Below are 15,568 nucleotides of genomic sequence, written 5' to 3' on the forward strand. Positions count from 1 at the left end.
GGTTCAGTTTAAAACTGCTTGAGGACCAAAATCCTGTCACTAGATGGCACAAACATCAGTAACTCTTCAGGAGGGTGTATTTATTTCTTTAATTTCTAGCGGACTGTCTCAGCACACTTCTGCTCCTAACCCTCAAGTGTGAGGTGTGTGTTTCGGCTTGTAGTGTCAACGCAACAGGCTGGGTTAAGACCCCCAGAATCATCCTTCAGCACTGCAGATCTTGTAGCTATTGCTCACCCATGACATCTTCCTGTTTCCCTGAACTAGTGCCAGGTTACTCTTTCCCAGCCTTTGCTTTTCTTTGCAATAGCAGAAGAGATAAATGAAGCTTCAAGGATTTCTCTGTTCCCCTCTGTACCTGTCCACTCCTCCAACCTGGAACATGTGCAAAAACAGCCTTCCCACCACCCACATTCTGTGCGTTTTCACTCGCGCTTCTCACCCCTGCAAGGCTCTTCAGCTTTCATGCTGGCGTTGTCCTTGCCTCGTCCTTGTCCTCCTTTATGTGAAAACTTCTGAAAAATCAATATGTGCATTTTTCACTAAGCCCTGGAGCTTTTAATCTCTCTTCCTTAAGAGCTGGCAGCAGCATGATGTAGGTTTGCATGTGATCTTTGTGATGGTACTTGTGGGCGGCCTTGTTACAACCTTGATTTCTGGTTGGTTTAGCCAGCGAATAGTCAGAATGGGAAGCATTGAGCTTCCAGTATGTAAATACCCTATGGAAGATAAGCGTTGTAAGCATCATATCTGTGTTCTGACTCAGTGGCTGAGGTGCATGGGTATACCACTGCCTATCAATTTGAATTGTAGTCGATGTTCACCTGGTTTGGTTGTCCCATCCAACGTCTTTGGTGCTTCAGTTTTCTCCAGAAATGAGAGCTCCAGTAACTTTTCTGCTTGTTCAACCAGAAGCTTGTTTATACCAGACCTTGCCTGTAGGCAGACAGCTGTCTCCTGTTGGAGTATGCGAGGCCTTCTGTGTGTGCTGGGGGAGGACAGCTTCACAACAGAGCAATAAATCAGCTCATTCTGGGGGTGAGAGGGAGTGGCTGTGTACAACTTGCCTGCCTGCTTCAGAACTGGCTTTTCACAAGCCTGTCCTGTCAGGAAAAGCACTCCTTGCAGTTTTCTGCATTTCTGTAGAGCCTTCTGGTGTAACAATAGATTGTTGTCTAATGAGCTCAAAACAAGCTGGATTAACCTCTCCTGATCCTGAATGCTTTGGGGGAAAGTCATATGCAGGAAGCAGAAAGAGCCACGGCTGGGGTATATCGGAGGAGGCAGGTGCTGTTTGCCCAGCCAGTAATTTAATGAGCTGCAGATGGTGATTCATTGAAGTTGCTTACTATGTTCCTGAACGTTGTATTGGAAGAATGAAGACACTGGTCACCCTGCACCAACTCGTGTGCTGTGTTGTTCGGGCTTCCAGCAACTCAACTGTTGAAAATCTATGTAATGCTTTTCACTGCTGAAATAGCTGTCCTCAAATGCGTTTTTTAAGGTTTACAATGCTGTGTGGAAACAATTCATTCTGCTGTTCTTTAGAAAAAGGTAAAACTTCACCTTTGGGCAACAGAAAGGAACTGCAGCTGGAGTGCTGCTTGTTTCCCTTGTGCCACTGTTCTCTAGCTTGTGTCCGAGGAGTGTTGCCAGCATGTACTTTTTCCAAGACTGGAACTGGGAAATATTTCCTTTCACATTGAGCAGCTGTTTAAGGTTTTCTCCTTCTAAATGTCAGATGAAGTCCTTTACTAAACTTGGGAAGTAATGATGTTATTGGTCTACTGGAAGGTGTCCCTCCCCATGGCAGGGAGGTTGGAACTAGATGGTCTTTAAGGTCCCTTCTGACCTGAACCAGCCTGTGATTCCATGATATTCTCTAATACAAAGTTACGACCACACTGGCTCCAACAGGCATGCTGCTGCATCAGAACATGCCTGGGGAAGGAAGGTGCTTGCAGGCAGCAGGAGCATCAGTGTCTTTTCTCATTCAGTCACTGAAACAGAACAGGTTTTATTTTGCAGCACCCTTCAGCATGTGGAAGCTGAGCAGTTTTTAGTCTGTTCTACTGTCATCAGCATGATAATCAACTGCATCACAAAAGAAAAGTGGGAGGTGCAGAAGGTGAGGCTGAGTGACCGACACCTTTAGCAGGTATGTGCACATGGTGTCACACAGCTGTGTGCCACAAGTGGTTCTCCCTGCACATCATGGGGTTCTGGAAAGGTAAATTTAGCAAGAGGTCTTCTGTTGACATCATACAGAACCTACCCAACCGCTTTAAACAGTCACAACAGGCACTGGTTCCTTGGTGCTGGTTTGGGGATCCATATGCCTGGGAGAGCATACGGATCTTTCTAGGACAGCAATGAGGTGGTTTTGTTTGCACACTGTGTTAAATGGCTTCCTGCTGAGCCACTGCTCCTGTGACAGTTGTGCAGAGGCCTGGCAGCTTCCCAGCACCTACAGCTGGGCTCTTGCTTTTTCTCCTTTTGTGGTTTTGGTCTCTTGTGGCAGATGCTGCTTCCAGAACTTAAGTGTTGCCGACATCATGGTGTCAAAAAGGTTGGTAAAGGTGTCATGTTAAAATTGACTCCTCCACCACATAACTTCACTTCTGACTTAATTCCATAGTTCTCCTGTCTCATTCTTCCACTGTCATTGCATACAAGCTGTCATACTGTGACCAGCACAGTTGTTCTGTCAGCCAATTTAACTGCCTATCATCATGAGACACTTGGACACCAGTGTCTCCAGAGAGAAAAAGTGCATGTTTTACACTCAAACAGGAGATTTACAAAGTCTTAATCAAAAAAGTGCTTTTAATGCTTAATGTTTGCAAAATAACATGAAAACTTCTGAAGCCAATGTAACTTGTACCGTGGGTATCTACAAAGGGATCCTAGTAAACACAATTCTGTATGAAAGCTAGGGCCATCAGTTCTGTATTAGAACATAATCTTCTATTCCAATGCCCTTGTTCAAAATAGCTTTAGCTTTTTAAGTTTTTTACTTGTAAGAAGCAGCCCAGTTTAGTTTCAAACTGCCCTTTGGTTTTAGCTCAGCTGAATAGCTGCTACATGTATTTATGATTTAGCATGACATTTATTACCTGTTTATAAACACCAAATCTGTTGTACTGAAAACAAGACTCTCATCAGAGAAATCATGGGGAAGTGAAGAAAACATGATGTTGTCAGCTTATGAATGTAATCCACTCATGTTCTCATTTACATGTCGCAGAGAAGAGAACCTGGAGTCTGAACTGTGCCAAAGTGGGCTTTTTTAATCTTCAAGAAAAGCCCTCAGCTGTCCCATCCTCTCTGCACCAAAGTATGTTTTGATCCAAAAATCAAAGCCAGTGGACTGCTTAGTAAACACTTCCACTGGTTCATTTGAAAGGGGGTTAACCGCTCGTGTAGAAGAGACTGCTGCTTTTCAAGAGAAAGTTAAGACTATACAGAGGATTTTTCTCTTGCTATATAGTAACATGAATAAAAGCACTATACTTGGCCTACCTGCCTGCCTTAATGTATAAAGATCAGCTGAGTCAATGGCAAAAAGATGTATTCTTTTGCTTGCATGTTATGGCCAAGGCTCACTGTGGATTCAGTATCCTGTTTTAAGCATGAAGACATCCATGTTTTCAGTCAACTTTATTCATAAAATAAGTTTACTGTACAGTACACAATTCTAGCAATAAATTCTTTTCAAGCCATCTGCATTACAAAAATAACAGGTATGCAATGAAAAATAGTCACTCCATACACCGTGAAGGTTCTGTAAAATCCTAAAGTGAATCAGGTCGGGGGGATGAAAGGGGAGAAGTATCAAATATGAAGACTAGGAGTAGATAAATTAAGTCACATTTTTCTTTACAAAAATAAACACTAATCAAGCATTATTTCATAATAGAGCAACCTTAAGAACTGCCACAGACTAACACTCCCTCTCTGCTATACAGTGCTGGAGACTGTTCTTGAAAGGTAAATCAGAATGTCAGCCAGGAAACAGCATTCAGCATTACATGGATATAAATGTCTGAGACCACTCAATGGCTAAAACGACACTTATAAAAGGAATCACTTAATCAAATGAACCCCAAACTTCTTGTGAGTTTGCAACAACAAAATACTCCATTGAAAAAAAGGGTAAGTCACCAGCTTGCAAGCTACAGCAGGAATGCGAAATCTAAATGACAGCAGCATTGGCAAGGTTTTATAGACACTAATAGCAGACAAGGCTGTTCTGTGCTTGAGCTCAAATGCTCTCCAAACAACTCCCACCAGGTGTTAGGTTTGGAAATGGTTAAAACTTTTTGTATTCTCACGTACATGAAAGTCCTCATTATATTCTTAAGCCTAGAAAGAAGCTGAGGTGCTCTAGAAAGAGAAATAGCAATTCCTCAACTTATTTAAAAAATGCTCCGAAAATTGAGATAACATGAATTTATCTGTCCTTTCAACTGCATTTCTTCCCATCTGGATTGGTTCATTGAAAACCAGCATTTATCCTCTCTGCCAAACACTCCTTTGCCACCACTTCACTTTTTCCTCTTAAAAGCACTATGGTAAGTGGGGCAGCAACAGAACAAAAATATTAAGTTCCCTATAAATGAGTTTATTGGGCCCTGGAAGTTCACCCTTGGAGCTGGGGTGGGTTTACCTTGAACCCAGGGAAGCTGTACCGCGTCAAAGGGAAGTTACATTTGAAAGTGACACACTTCAAAGTGTTTGGTGCTTAATTCTTTCTATATTGTTGCAACTGAAAATCAAATCTGATTAACAGTTGATTTCAGAATAGGGGTTCAACTTTGCTGTGTGAGGTATTAAGTAGCCAAAATACTTAACTGTAGGTGGCATTTATAGATCTGAAGTTGTCTGTGGTTGAAAGCTTTCACTCTGCTGCTGTTGAGTATGCTTTCCAAGGCAAGAATACATTAATGTGCTGGATAAAAAGTGATGATATCCATCAAAAGTAGGAGTGTTCTCGCTGCCTATACCAAGAAGGGACAGTCAGACAAACAAAAGGCAAATATCCATTATTTTAGCATCTCTTTACCACAAGCCTGTCTTGCATAGCACATCTACCAGATCTGCATACAGCGTCAGCTGCACTCCGATCTAGAAAAGCTAATTCCTTTTCACTTCTGCAAGTATTGCAGGATTAGAAGTGAGCAGTCTATTTGTCAGTATAGCATAGTGAAACTTTCCCTAGTGCAAACACAACACGTATCTCGAACTTACTTAAAAACCTTCCTGATGACTATTTCGTACTGAAGAATGAAAAATGAAGAGTACTAACTGCAGGCTGCCAACTAATTGCAGAAATGCTGCTGCTGCGCAGGGGCTTTCAAATTGCCATTTCCCAATCCGAGAAGAAATAGATGGAACTACTGTGGCTTCCTGCTTCTAGAGAACTGAGCCTGCTTTTCTCTCTTAAAAGTAAAAGCTAAGGAAGAATTACAGTGTGCTACCTGTGTTCAAGAAGCCAGCAAAGTAGAAGCAGCTCTTTTCATGTTTTGAAAATACAATCAAGTAGACATGTTTTAAAGAATTGTGTTCAATTTAAACGAAGAAATATTGACTAACAGCAAAACCATGGCTTATGTTTGGACAATCAACCTTATATCTGAACAGGCTAAATCACAGACATCCTTATGTTTCAGGCTGCCTGTGCACCCTTTCCATTAAACAGGTTTGTTGCAACATGAGAATCTATTAAAAACATACTAAAAGGAAAAAACGTGATGTGGACCATGCACAAAGCATATTCAGAAGTTATTACTTTTTAGCCAGAGATGAGACGTTCAAAGCTCACCTTCATTATATAACAGGCACACTAAAACTTTTTATGAACAAGAATTTAGCTAAATTCTGTGAAATCTTGTCTTTCATCTGTAAAATGATGTCATATAAAAAGAATTTCCAATGTGGTAAGTGCATGAACCCATTTCCTATGAAAGTTAGATCTATGGCAATTAAGTCTGTCCCTAAGGCTTTTGTAGAATACCAATTGTAATTTATCTTACACAGTATAAAAGCCGCTAAACTGGAGTTCAAGATGCATTAGCTTGCTGGTGCCCTATTCAGTAACAAGTGCTTGACAAGTGACCCCTGATACTCAGTTTGTAAAGTGTGCAATTGAAGCCTGTGGGCTTCCACAGTCTTCAGCTTTTCCTCAGGCTCAAATCACTGCTTGTTACTAATCCTGACAGAGATGTGCTCTCTGATGCATCTTCTTTCTTGAGGTTCAGAAATGATTCTCTGGTTATTTGAAGAATTTCCCTCAGGCCTTTGTTTTCCTGCTGTAACCAGAGAAAGAAAAAGGTATTTAAGAGAACTCCAGAAAGAAGATAACTCCATTAACAACCTCCCCTCTACTCCAAACATATGTAAAAGGATTAAAATACTGATTTGCAGTCAGGTGGTGCTATGTTACTTTTTAAAACTGAGAACTTTAGGTTTCTGACTCTCTTGCTCTCTTGAATGGGCATTAAGCATTAAACAAACCCCTCAAAACACAAAGATGGGTAAGAAAAGAGTAACTAAGTTGCATTTAAAAGTAACATCTGTTCTTTCCACACACACTGTCCCATAATTAACTGCTTTGTTGGTACTTAATCAAAGAGCAAAACTGCGGCTCCTCCAATGCTAAATAACTGAGAATCTCCCCAAAGGCACAAAATTATTACCAAAAAAATAATCATATTTAAAAGCCAAAGGTGTGGGTATTATTATTTGCACCCTAGTGTCTCATTAGGATGAATCTGTATTATTTCCTAGCTTTTGGTTACACTCCTGGAGACTTCAAAAAAAAGAGAAAGCTTAAGCCAATATGTATATTCTTCATCACCAGACATCAGTGATTGGTATCACTATGCAAAACTTGAGGAAAGGACGGAGGGGAAAATAGCACTTCCAGTCCTCCAACAAGGAAAGTGCAACAAAGTAGCAGCGTGAGTGACTGATACAACAGTAACTCACACCAAATAAAGTAACTGAACAGAAATAACTGTGTTAATATTTACTGCCTTGCTCTTGGGCCATAGCTGTTTTGATTTTCAACTTACCTCCAGCTGAAGGATTCGTTCCTGTTCTTTACAACCATGCTTTTCATCAATTTCAATGGCTTTCCTCATTACTGCTGCCATTTCTGTAATCTGGTCCACATGTACTTGCAGCTCCTACAACATAAAAAGTAAACAATAACAGTGGGTGTTGGTTGATAAGAAGCTCAACATGATCCAGCAGTGTGTATTTGCAGCCCTGAAAACACCCATGTGCTGGGCCGCATCAAAAGAAGCGTGACCAATAGGTCAAGGGAGGTGATTCTACCCCTCTGCTCTGCTGTTGAGAGACTTCACCCGAAGTACTGCTTTCAGCTCTGAGGTCCCAAACGTAAAAAGGATGTGGAACTGCTGGGAGCAAATCCAGAGGAGGTCACAAAGATGCTCAGAGGGCTGGAGCACCTCTGCTATGAAGACAGGCTGAGAGAGTTGGGCTTGTTCAGCCTGGAGAAGAGAAGGCTCAGGGGAGACCTTATATAACAGTCTTCTAGTACCTAAAGGGGGACTACAAGAAATCTGGAGAGTGACTTTTTACAAGTGCATGTAGGGATAGGATAAGGGAGATTGGCTTTAAACTGACAGAGAGGAGATGTAGATTAGCCATTAGAGAGTTCTGTGAGGGTGCTGAGGCACTGGCACAGGCTGCCCAGAGGAGCTGTGGCTGCCCCATCCCTGACAGCATTCAAGGCCAGGTTGGACAGGGCCTGGAGCAACCATGTCTAGTGGAAGGTGTCCTTGCCCATGGCAGGGGGGTTGGAACTGGATGAGCTTTAAGGTCCCTTCCAACCCAAACCATTCTGTGATTCGATGACAGTAGAGTTTGAATAAAGGACAAGTTTAGGAAAAGGCAATGAAAAATAAAAGCTTTTGGAAACACCATTAAGATACTTGTTTTCACTGACCACCGATCATGCCAGCCTATTTGTGTCTGACCTGACCTTTGGTCAAAATTCACCACAGCTACTAACTAATACTGGGACAAGCAGAACAGTAGGACTGAAATAAAAAAACAGTATCGACTAAAGTTAAATCCCACCTTTAAATTACAAATTTGAATGGAGGTCCACACATCCAGCAGATGATCAGCTTGCCTTTAAACTACCAGAAATGATTAAGCTACCATAAAGAACTGCCTCACTTTGAATGATAAACTTGATGTGACCCAAATATACTTTACTGAAACAAACTTCAGCCCTTTCCATCCTTTCCTTGCTGGCACCTCAGTTGCCAAAGCTGTTGTTCAGCTGTTTACTTATTAAACACCCACTCAGAGCAGGGGAGAGGAAGGGAGGGATGGGGGTAGAACTTGCTGTAAGTCTTTATTTTCTTCTCAGTTTTCAGTGAAGGTGATCATAGGAGACTTTTTTCTTTTTTTCCATCAAAAAACTAAATTTACCTTGAAGCTGTAATCAGTGGTAAAGAATGAGTTAGTGAGGATGTACCCTTGAGAAGGGCCGGGAAGGAGGTAGTGGGTTTTAGATATACTGACTGCTGTCCTCCCTGCTTCCTACTTTGCCAGCTTACACGATCTATCGATCAATATGATTCAGGACCTATTTCAAGGTCACTAGTGTTAGACCAGATGCTAACACAAATGTGTAGGGTTCTACTCTGGAACTTAAATGCTGTAATACCAAAGAATGCAAGGAAAGTGTTTCTTTACAAAGATAGCCTCAAACATTTACAAACACTTTTTGCATTTCTCTCCTTCTTGTTTGCCATATACCTCATTCACAATAGTTTACAAAAATGTTGCTTAACACTTTGCTTTTCTAGTTTTCAAAAGCCATAAAATGCAGCAACCTTTCACCAGCAACTTTCACCACCCTTTAAGCACCGCAGGCTGCCCTAGATTCTACTCAGCAATCCTGATCAGTACTGAAACAAGAACCAAGGGCTGAAGCAGGAAAGAAGAGAAGTGTATGTTCAGTTACCCACCATTCAAAAGGGCCTTTAAACATTTCAGGTTTACTAATTATTTGTTGGAGCCACAAGCATAAGTTAAAGCCAGTCTAAATGTCTGAATTACTAAGTTCTGTGTGGCCTGTGGAAGTATAATAAGATGGTTGCCTTAAAGGCTGAAGCAAAACAAAAGAAGTAGATACAGTAACGAAATGCTACTTTTAAAAAGCTTAAATAAATGAGAAGCCAATAAGGTTGACTTGACTGATCAAGTTCCTGATCATATTTCATGGACTGGATTAGAAAAATTAGGACTTCATAGTACAGTGATACAAAACCTGAGACAAAGTAAGCTTTAAACTAATCCACTACAAACTAACTGAAGTATTACCCAAGAAAAACAAAGGAAAAAAAAAAACCCAACCAAACAACTAAGTTATTACCTTGGAATGTTGCTCTTTTAACTTCATTATTATACTTGGATCATCCTTTTTGCTCGCCATTAGCAACCTAAACATCTGTTCTCTGTACTTGCTCATTATGAGTTCCAGAGCAGACTGGTGTTCTTCAAGAGATGTGCGTAGTTCTACCAAAATAATTTTCATTTTAGTTAGAGCTTAACAGAGAAGAACTAAAACAAAATACAAAAGCACTTCAGCTTGAGAAAACTGAAATAAGCCCTTAATGAAATGTTCCCTCTCCTTGCACCATAAAATCTGTGTAGGCTCCGCAGATGTCTTCAGTGGTGAATGCCCTGGGAAAATTCTTGTCAGAAACAGAGGCCTTTTGTTAATACAACTTCATATCCAGTCCCTTTAGCTGACATAAGCCATGTTGAGTGTAGCTGAGCAGCTTTACTCTAGCCACTATAAGCAACACTGTACAAAAGCTAGAAAGAAGTTTACATATCTGTTTTAATCTGGTAAATAAGAGTTAAAAAATGCTCATGTTCAAAATATACTAAGTCAAAGGACAAATAACTCCCAAGATAAGATGAGATTCATACAAATCAAGATCATTGAAACCTTTGCTGAATATAACTGTTAGAATAAGTAAGGTATCCCAGGAAGAACAGTTAATTCCTAGTGGACAGAATTCCAGAAGGAATTATGCTACTGTGCTTACTCTACAACTTCTCCTGACTGTTCCTAAATTAGTTATTTTTAGCAGTGGGAAACACATTTCCAAACAGATACCTATAACGCAGGATTAAGTTCTATTTATTTCATTTGTGCTAAACTTTAGATAAGGACTGAAAAAGTAATTTTCCACAACTCTCACTTTTTGTCAATCATAGTTCCAGTGGTTGGACATTAGGACTCTTTATTAGATTGTGTTATAATCAGTTAAACTGACAAATTAAGACTAGAAGAAAAACTTCAACAACAGTTTTTTTGAGAACAGATCAATGGTGAAAGTGTCACTGATTCCAGCAGTGCAGGCTGGAACTTGAAAATGATAAGTGTATCATTTTACCTTTATTTTCCTGTTGCAGTTCCCTAATCTGTCTGTTTTCTTGTTGGATACCCATCACTAACGTAGACCGAGGACGATGTCTTGCTACTTCATTAAGCTCTTGAATTTCTTCTTGGTACTAGTTATTGGAAAACCAAAACAAACGAGCCACAACATATTTGAGTAACCAAAGGCAAGCATTTATCAGCAAGTCACAAAGGAGCAGTTCTACTGTTAAAGACTGTAACTAGTAAGATAATGCTTGGTTCTAAACAATAATGTTAAACAAACAAACAGAAACCCTTCTGAAGGTGTTGCTAACATACTACCCTTAGGGACACGAAAGTATCACCTTTGTTTCATATAAGTTTCATACCTTAGATGTGTGCAGTGGGCATTAGTTAACCTTCAATTAATGCAGGTCGAGTTCACCATCAAGTAATTTAAAACTGATATACATATGGTAAAGAAAAAACCATGAGGTATTAACCTCCAGATACTTACTGTGGCTTCCCAATACCTTAAACCACAAGGGTGTACAGGTACAAGTCCTGTGGACCTGAATGAAGGGATCCTTGCCCTCAACAAATGCGTAAGTTTAATGCTCTCAGTTTGAAGTCATGAAGCCTCTGCATGACTGGTTTTACAGGGATGAAGCACATACAGGATTTTATTACTTTATAGGCCCATTAACACATCCTGTGGTCTATTAAAATGACAGGATGAACTCTCATATGGAAAGTCATTAGACCCCTTTATGTTTTTCCAGGAGTTTTCTAGTGAAAAAACTAATGACCTACTTTGAATAGCTTAACATCAGAATGGAACTGATCACAAAAAAAAAAAAGCCTAAGAAGCTAATTTGAAACAAAAGGCGGCAGTGATAGATTAAAAATATTCTGAACAGAAGAAAGCATGACTGGGCCTCTATATGATTACATGTGCATGTTGAAATTAATAAAACAAGTAGTTTCACAGCAGAGCAAAACACAAGCCACCACACAATGGTTTGTAAGATATCAAGCGAATTTCTACCAGTATTCTTCAAATAAATGCCAGTTTCAATATTTAAGGTAGAGTTACAGAAAACTTCTTCACAGGATCAAACTGAATACATAAGCAACCTATTTTTAGATAATAGTCACACCTCTAACGAAAATACCTAGTATGGTATTAAAGGATTAATCAAATAACACACTAGTTTTACACTGTACAGTAGCAGACAAAATTTATCTTTAACTATGTGTTTCCATGTTGTTCTCTTAAGGGAGGAAACAAAGTTGGAAAACAAACCTGTTTCATTGCTTCAACCCGTTTGTTAAGAGCTGTAGTCTGTTCAATCAGAGCTTCTGCTGCATTGTCATGCTCTCTCAGCCGTTCCACCAGTGCTTTCGCATCTGCTAAGGCTTTTTCGATTGTGCAACTCATTTCTAAAGATTAGAAACGTGTTATTTTCTCACCACCATCTGTTTGCTACACAGAGAACAGCTACCTATGTGAAATATAGATATATATTTCTAGACTAAAGCAGCTGAATAAACTTTTGCCTCAGAAACATCCGTTTTGTAGTATTTTATGAGTAGGAAGAAATTATGCCTCAAGTACACACTAAAGTCTTCCTTTCCTTTTCCTCCTTTTTAATTGCTGTTGAGACCACACATTAGAGCAAGGAAATGAAAGTAAACTTTATGTTTTGAGGAGAGTATTAACATACCAAATGCAAAGTAAAACTACTGAACATATGGAAGAGCATCTATGCATGTTCTTCTGTAAGTAGCAGAGAAAAAAAACGATTACATAACTATTTCATTTTTCAGTACTACCTTTTTTTTTTTTTTAATGTGCCCTCCTACCAGCCAGATATACTTCATTTGAGAAGTAGAACTCCAGCACAAAAGACAAGGCTAAAGGTCTACAGTGGACTGGAAGATTTTGATGCATTAAATCAGCAGAGAAAGAAGAGCTCAAACTGACAGAAGAGATACTTGGATAATAAACAGAAAACTAAAGGGGGGTAATAAACAGAAAACTAAACGCTCATGTTTTCTTCATGTCTGTAAAAAGAACACAAACATCATGTTTCACTGCACGGAATGGAACTGTAAAATTTTCAGCAGGATAAAGACAGCAACTCAGCTAAGAAAGAGAACTGACTGCACAGCTAAAATACCAGCCTTCTAATTGCAGTAGCTTGCAGAAATTACCTATAGCTAGAATTGCTAAACTTGCAAAACACTTGCACACGCCAGCATTTCCAAACAACTGGCCTTTACCCTGAATTTTGTCGTGCTCATGCTTGATAGACCAAGTTTCAAGACTGAGATTTTCAGCCTAAGTTTTTGTTTTCCTTCAAGAAACCTGGTCCTTTTTCTACTAAAAAGGAAATCTGCTTAAACTTGAACTATTCTTGAGCAATCAGAGAGCATTGATAGAGGTTTATTAGTTATTGGCCTTACTGATATAAGACTTAAGATTTGTTTCAGAAAACTTCCTAAGGTACTGAAAGAATCAACTAAATCCATTCCTTAGCCAGGCTGCTTGGTAAAGGAGAGATTTTTTTAAGCATAAAAGGTTAATGAGCCTTTCCTGAGCTACAGGGGAAAAAAAAAATTGCTCCATATTGATTTTATAACTCTCTTAGCACCTTTGCAAATCATTTTACCCAAGCCTAAGAAAATCCTCCCATTTTCCTCACCGGACCTTTTCCCACTGTCCTGAGTAGGTAGTACAAGTAAGGGTATTTCAAACACCAGAAATTCCACCATTCCCTTCAAAAGATTTACAAACGGTAGGAATAACCAGCCCTCATGCACTAAGGTGGGGGAAACCTGAGCAAGACAGGAGAAGGGTATGGAATGTTCTCTCTGAAGAGCTCTCAGGCTCCCAGAATATCCTGCAAGGTCTAACCTCTCAACATTTTAATTGGGTAATTTCATTAGCTCTGAGAAGCACATGTAATACAAAAGCATTTACTTCACTTTTTCTGTGAACTAGAGAAGGGTCTTTCAGGGACCCTGCCACCACAGGACGGTTGAGACTTGTTTGCTGATGAAGGAGCTTCAGAAAGTGAGCTTCCTGCATGCACAGAGCACAACGGTTTCAACCTGTGTTTGCTGTGATCCATGTGTTATCAAAACCATCAGTATTTGGGTATGTACAAGCTTCCAATTATACATTCATAATGTTAAATCCTTCCTGTTTATGAACTAGAGTTCATTTTAATTTCCATATGATGCACATATGTATTTGAGGTATCAAGTTCTCCAGCAGACTGATATGTTATCACATTTATTCTATCTGGTTTAGCTATTTTAAATACTATGGGGAAAGGAATCAGACTGCATTGTTTTTAAGGATGTGCTTTTCTTGCTCCTCATTTCTCCTTCCAGTTCTGGTCTCAGATTCTCACTGGACTACAAAAACATCACAGGCAAAAGAAGACCTTCCACACTAGCTGGCTAAGCTGTTACAGAAACTGATTTAATCAGATCCATATTTGAGAAGAATTTGAAGAGCAGTCTTTAACTCAATTCATGGATCATGAATTCTCTAGCTAGTATAAAACAAAGCCTCTCAAGCCTCTCCATGAGCTTGGAATCCATCTGGCACTCAGACTACAATGCAGTTAACACCTCTGATAATTTGTATGCATTAACATGAATTTTTAAACACAGGGCACATTCACTCTCCTGTGCACTTTCTCATTTTGACCCAACCCAGCCACACGAGATGAAAAGAAACCCATCTGCAGCAAAGCCACTGGCATTCTTTTCCACAGCGAGTGAGCTGGGGAAGACGTGTGCCCTGTGCAGAACCCCCAGTCATCATCCACTGTAACCACGCAGCAGCTTCAGCAGGCCCACCTCCTGTTTTCAGGCAGGATTTTTACTTCAGAAAGAAGAATCGTTATTTGTATCATAGTAATTCATAGTGGCTCCAAATCTTGACCATTATGCCTGTGGGCAAGAGACTGGCCTTAATTCTTGGAATTTGCTCCAGCTGCTCATCTGGCTGCCTGTGGAAAACATTTCTTTTGTCTTAACTTAAAATAGATCCAAATCTGTGAGCTAACCTAGACATTGGGGGAAAAACCACAATTAATCAAATATAATTGACTTAATTCTTATTTTATATTATTCTTTTAATGAGCATGAGGTCTATAGCTGCTAAACTTGGTGGTTCCTGACCTCTACCCTACAAGACATGCCCAGCTGCAAACAGATTTGTTAGTCTGCAATCTTACCAACAGGGTCAACAGGTAGCAAGAACAACAACTCAAACAGCATAGCAATACTGGTAACTGCATATTCATTTCCTGTCACTTCCTGCTATTTCCTAATTGCTTTCATTATCAAATTTGGCTGCCCTTTAAAAAACAAGCAACAAACCAACAGCAAAGAATAAAGATTTTTGCGCTGCTATTGCCTTCCTCTAGTTTTCCGTCTCTTTTGTTGTATTCTTACTGAAGACTGCCTTTCCCCATAGCTTAGCGCGTTGGATCGCCCCTCTCCAGTGACCAGCTCAGCAGGGCCGAAACCCGCCACAGTTTCTACTCGTTCCAGGCTGGGTGTAGATGCCCATGAGCACTCTCCTCGCCAAAGCCGAGCCCTCACCGCGGCTCCCCGCAGCGCAACGCGCTACAGGAACCTCCCAAAGCACACACAGGCCCGGACCAAAAACGGTGCCGGGGCGGCGCACGGCCACACGCCGGGCACACCTGCGGGCACCCCGTTCCTCGGCAGCGGGGAGTGGGGGCCACCGAGGCCTCCAACACTAAGGTACAGCAGTCAGGACTGTCGCGACAGCGGCACGCTACCGTGACACGGCAAAACTGATAAAGGGTCCCTCGGCTAGCGCCCGTCCTGATATCAGGGCCCCCCAGGTACCCCCACACCAGCCCACTGGACTCCTAAGTGCCCGGCGACACCCACCATCCCCCTCCCAAGCGCCCCTTCCCCGCTTATCAGCACTCACTCATGGCCGGCGGCTGCGGCAGCGCCCGGCGCCGGGGGTGCAGCCCCGGCCGGCGCGGACTGGCCCGCCCCGCTGTCAAATGGCGGCGGGCCGGGCGGCTGAGGCGCAGCGGGGGGGCGGGCTGCGCCGGGCCGCTGTGAGGCGGCGGGCGGGCTCTCGACGCC

At 41.1% G+C, this 15,568-nt stretch overlaps 1 protein-coding gene across 2 annotated transcripts; it reads right to left on the reverse strand.

The window, feature by feature from the left end:
- Positions 1–3,645: 3,645 nt before the first annotated feature.
- Positions 3,646–15,521, reverse strand: FGFR1OP2 (FGFR1 oncogene partner 2). Of its 2 annotated transcripts, XM_065673832.1 has the most exons (7): positions 15,405–15,521; positions 14,294–14,502; positions 11,724–11,860; positions 10,452–10,569; positions 9,419–9,561; positions 7,077–7,190; positions 3,646–6,311 (listed from the first exon to the last, which is right to left on the reverse strand). In XM_065673832.1, the coding sequence occupies exons 3-7, from the start codon at positions 11,856–11,858 to the stop codon at positions 6,174–6,176; spliced, it is 648 nt and encodes a 215-aa protein (XP_065529904.1). In that variant the 5' UTR covers positions 11,859–11,860; positions 14,294–14,502; positions 15,405–15,521; the 3' UTR covers positions 3,646–6,173. The 2 variants fall into 2 exon arrangements, with proteins under 2 accessions (XP_065529904.1, XP_065529894.1); XM_065673822.1 differs by lacking the exon at positions 14,294–14,502 and having other exon boundaries at positions 15,405–15,520.
- Between the last annotated feature and the right edge of the window lie 47 nt (positions 15,522–15,568).

Source organism: Lathamus discolor, chromosome 1, assembly GCF_037157495.1.
Source record: "Lathamus discolor isolate bLatDis1 chromosome 1, bLatDis1.hap1, whole genome shotgun sequence".
NCBI classification, from domain to species: Eukaryota; Metazoa; Chordata; class Aves; order Psittaciformes; family Psittacidae; genus Lathamus; species Lathamus discolor.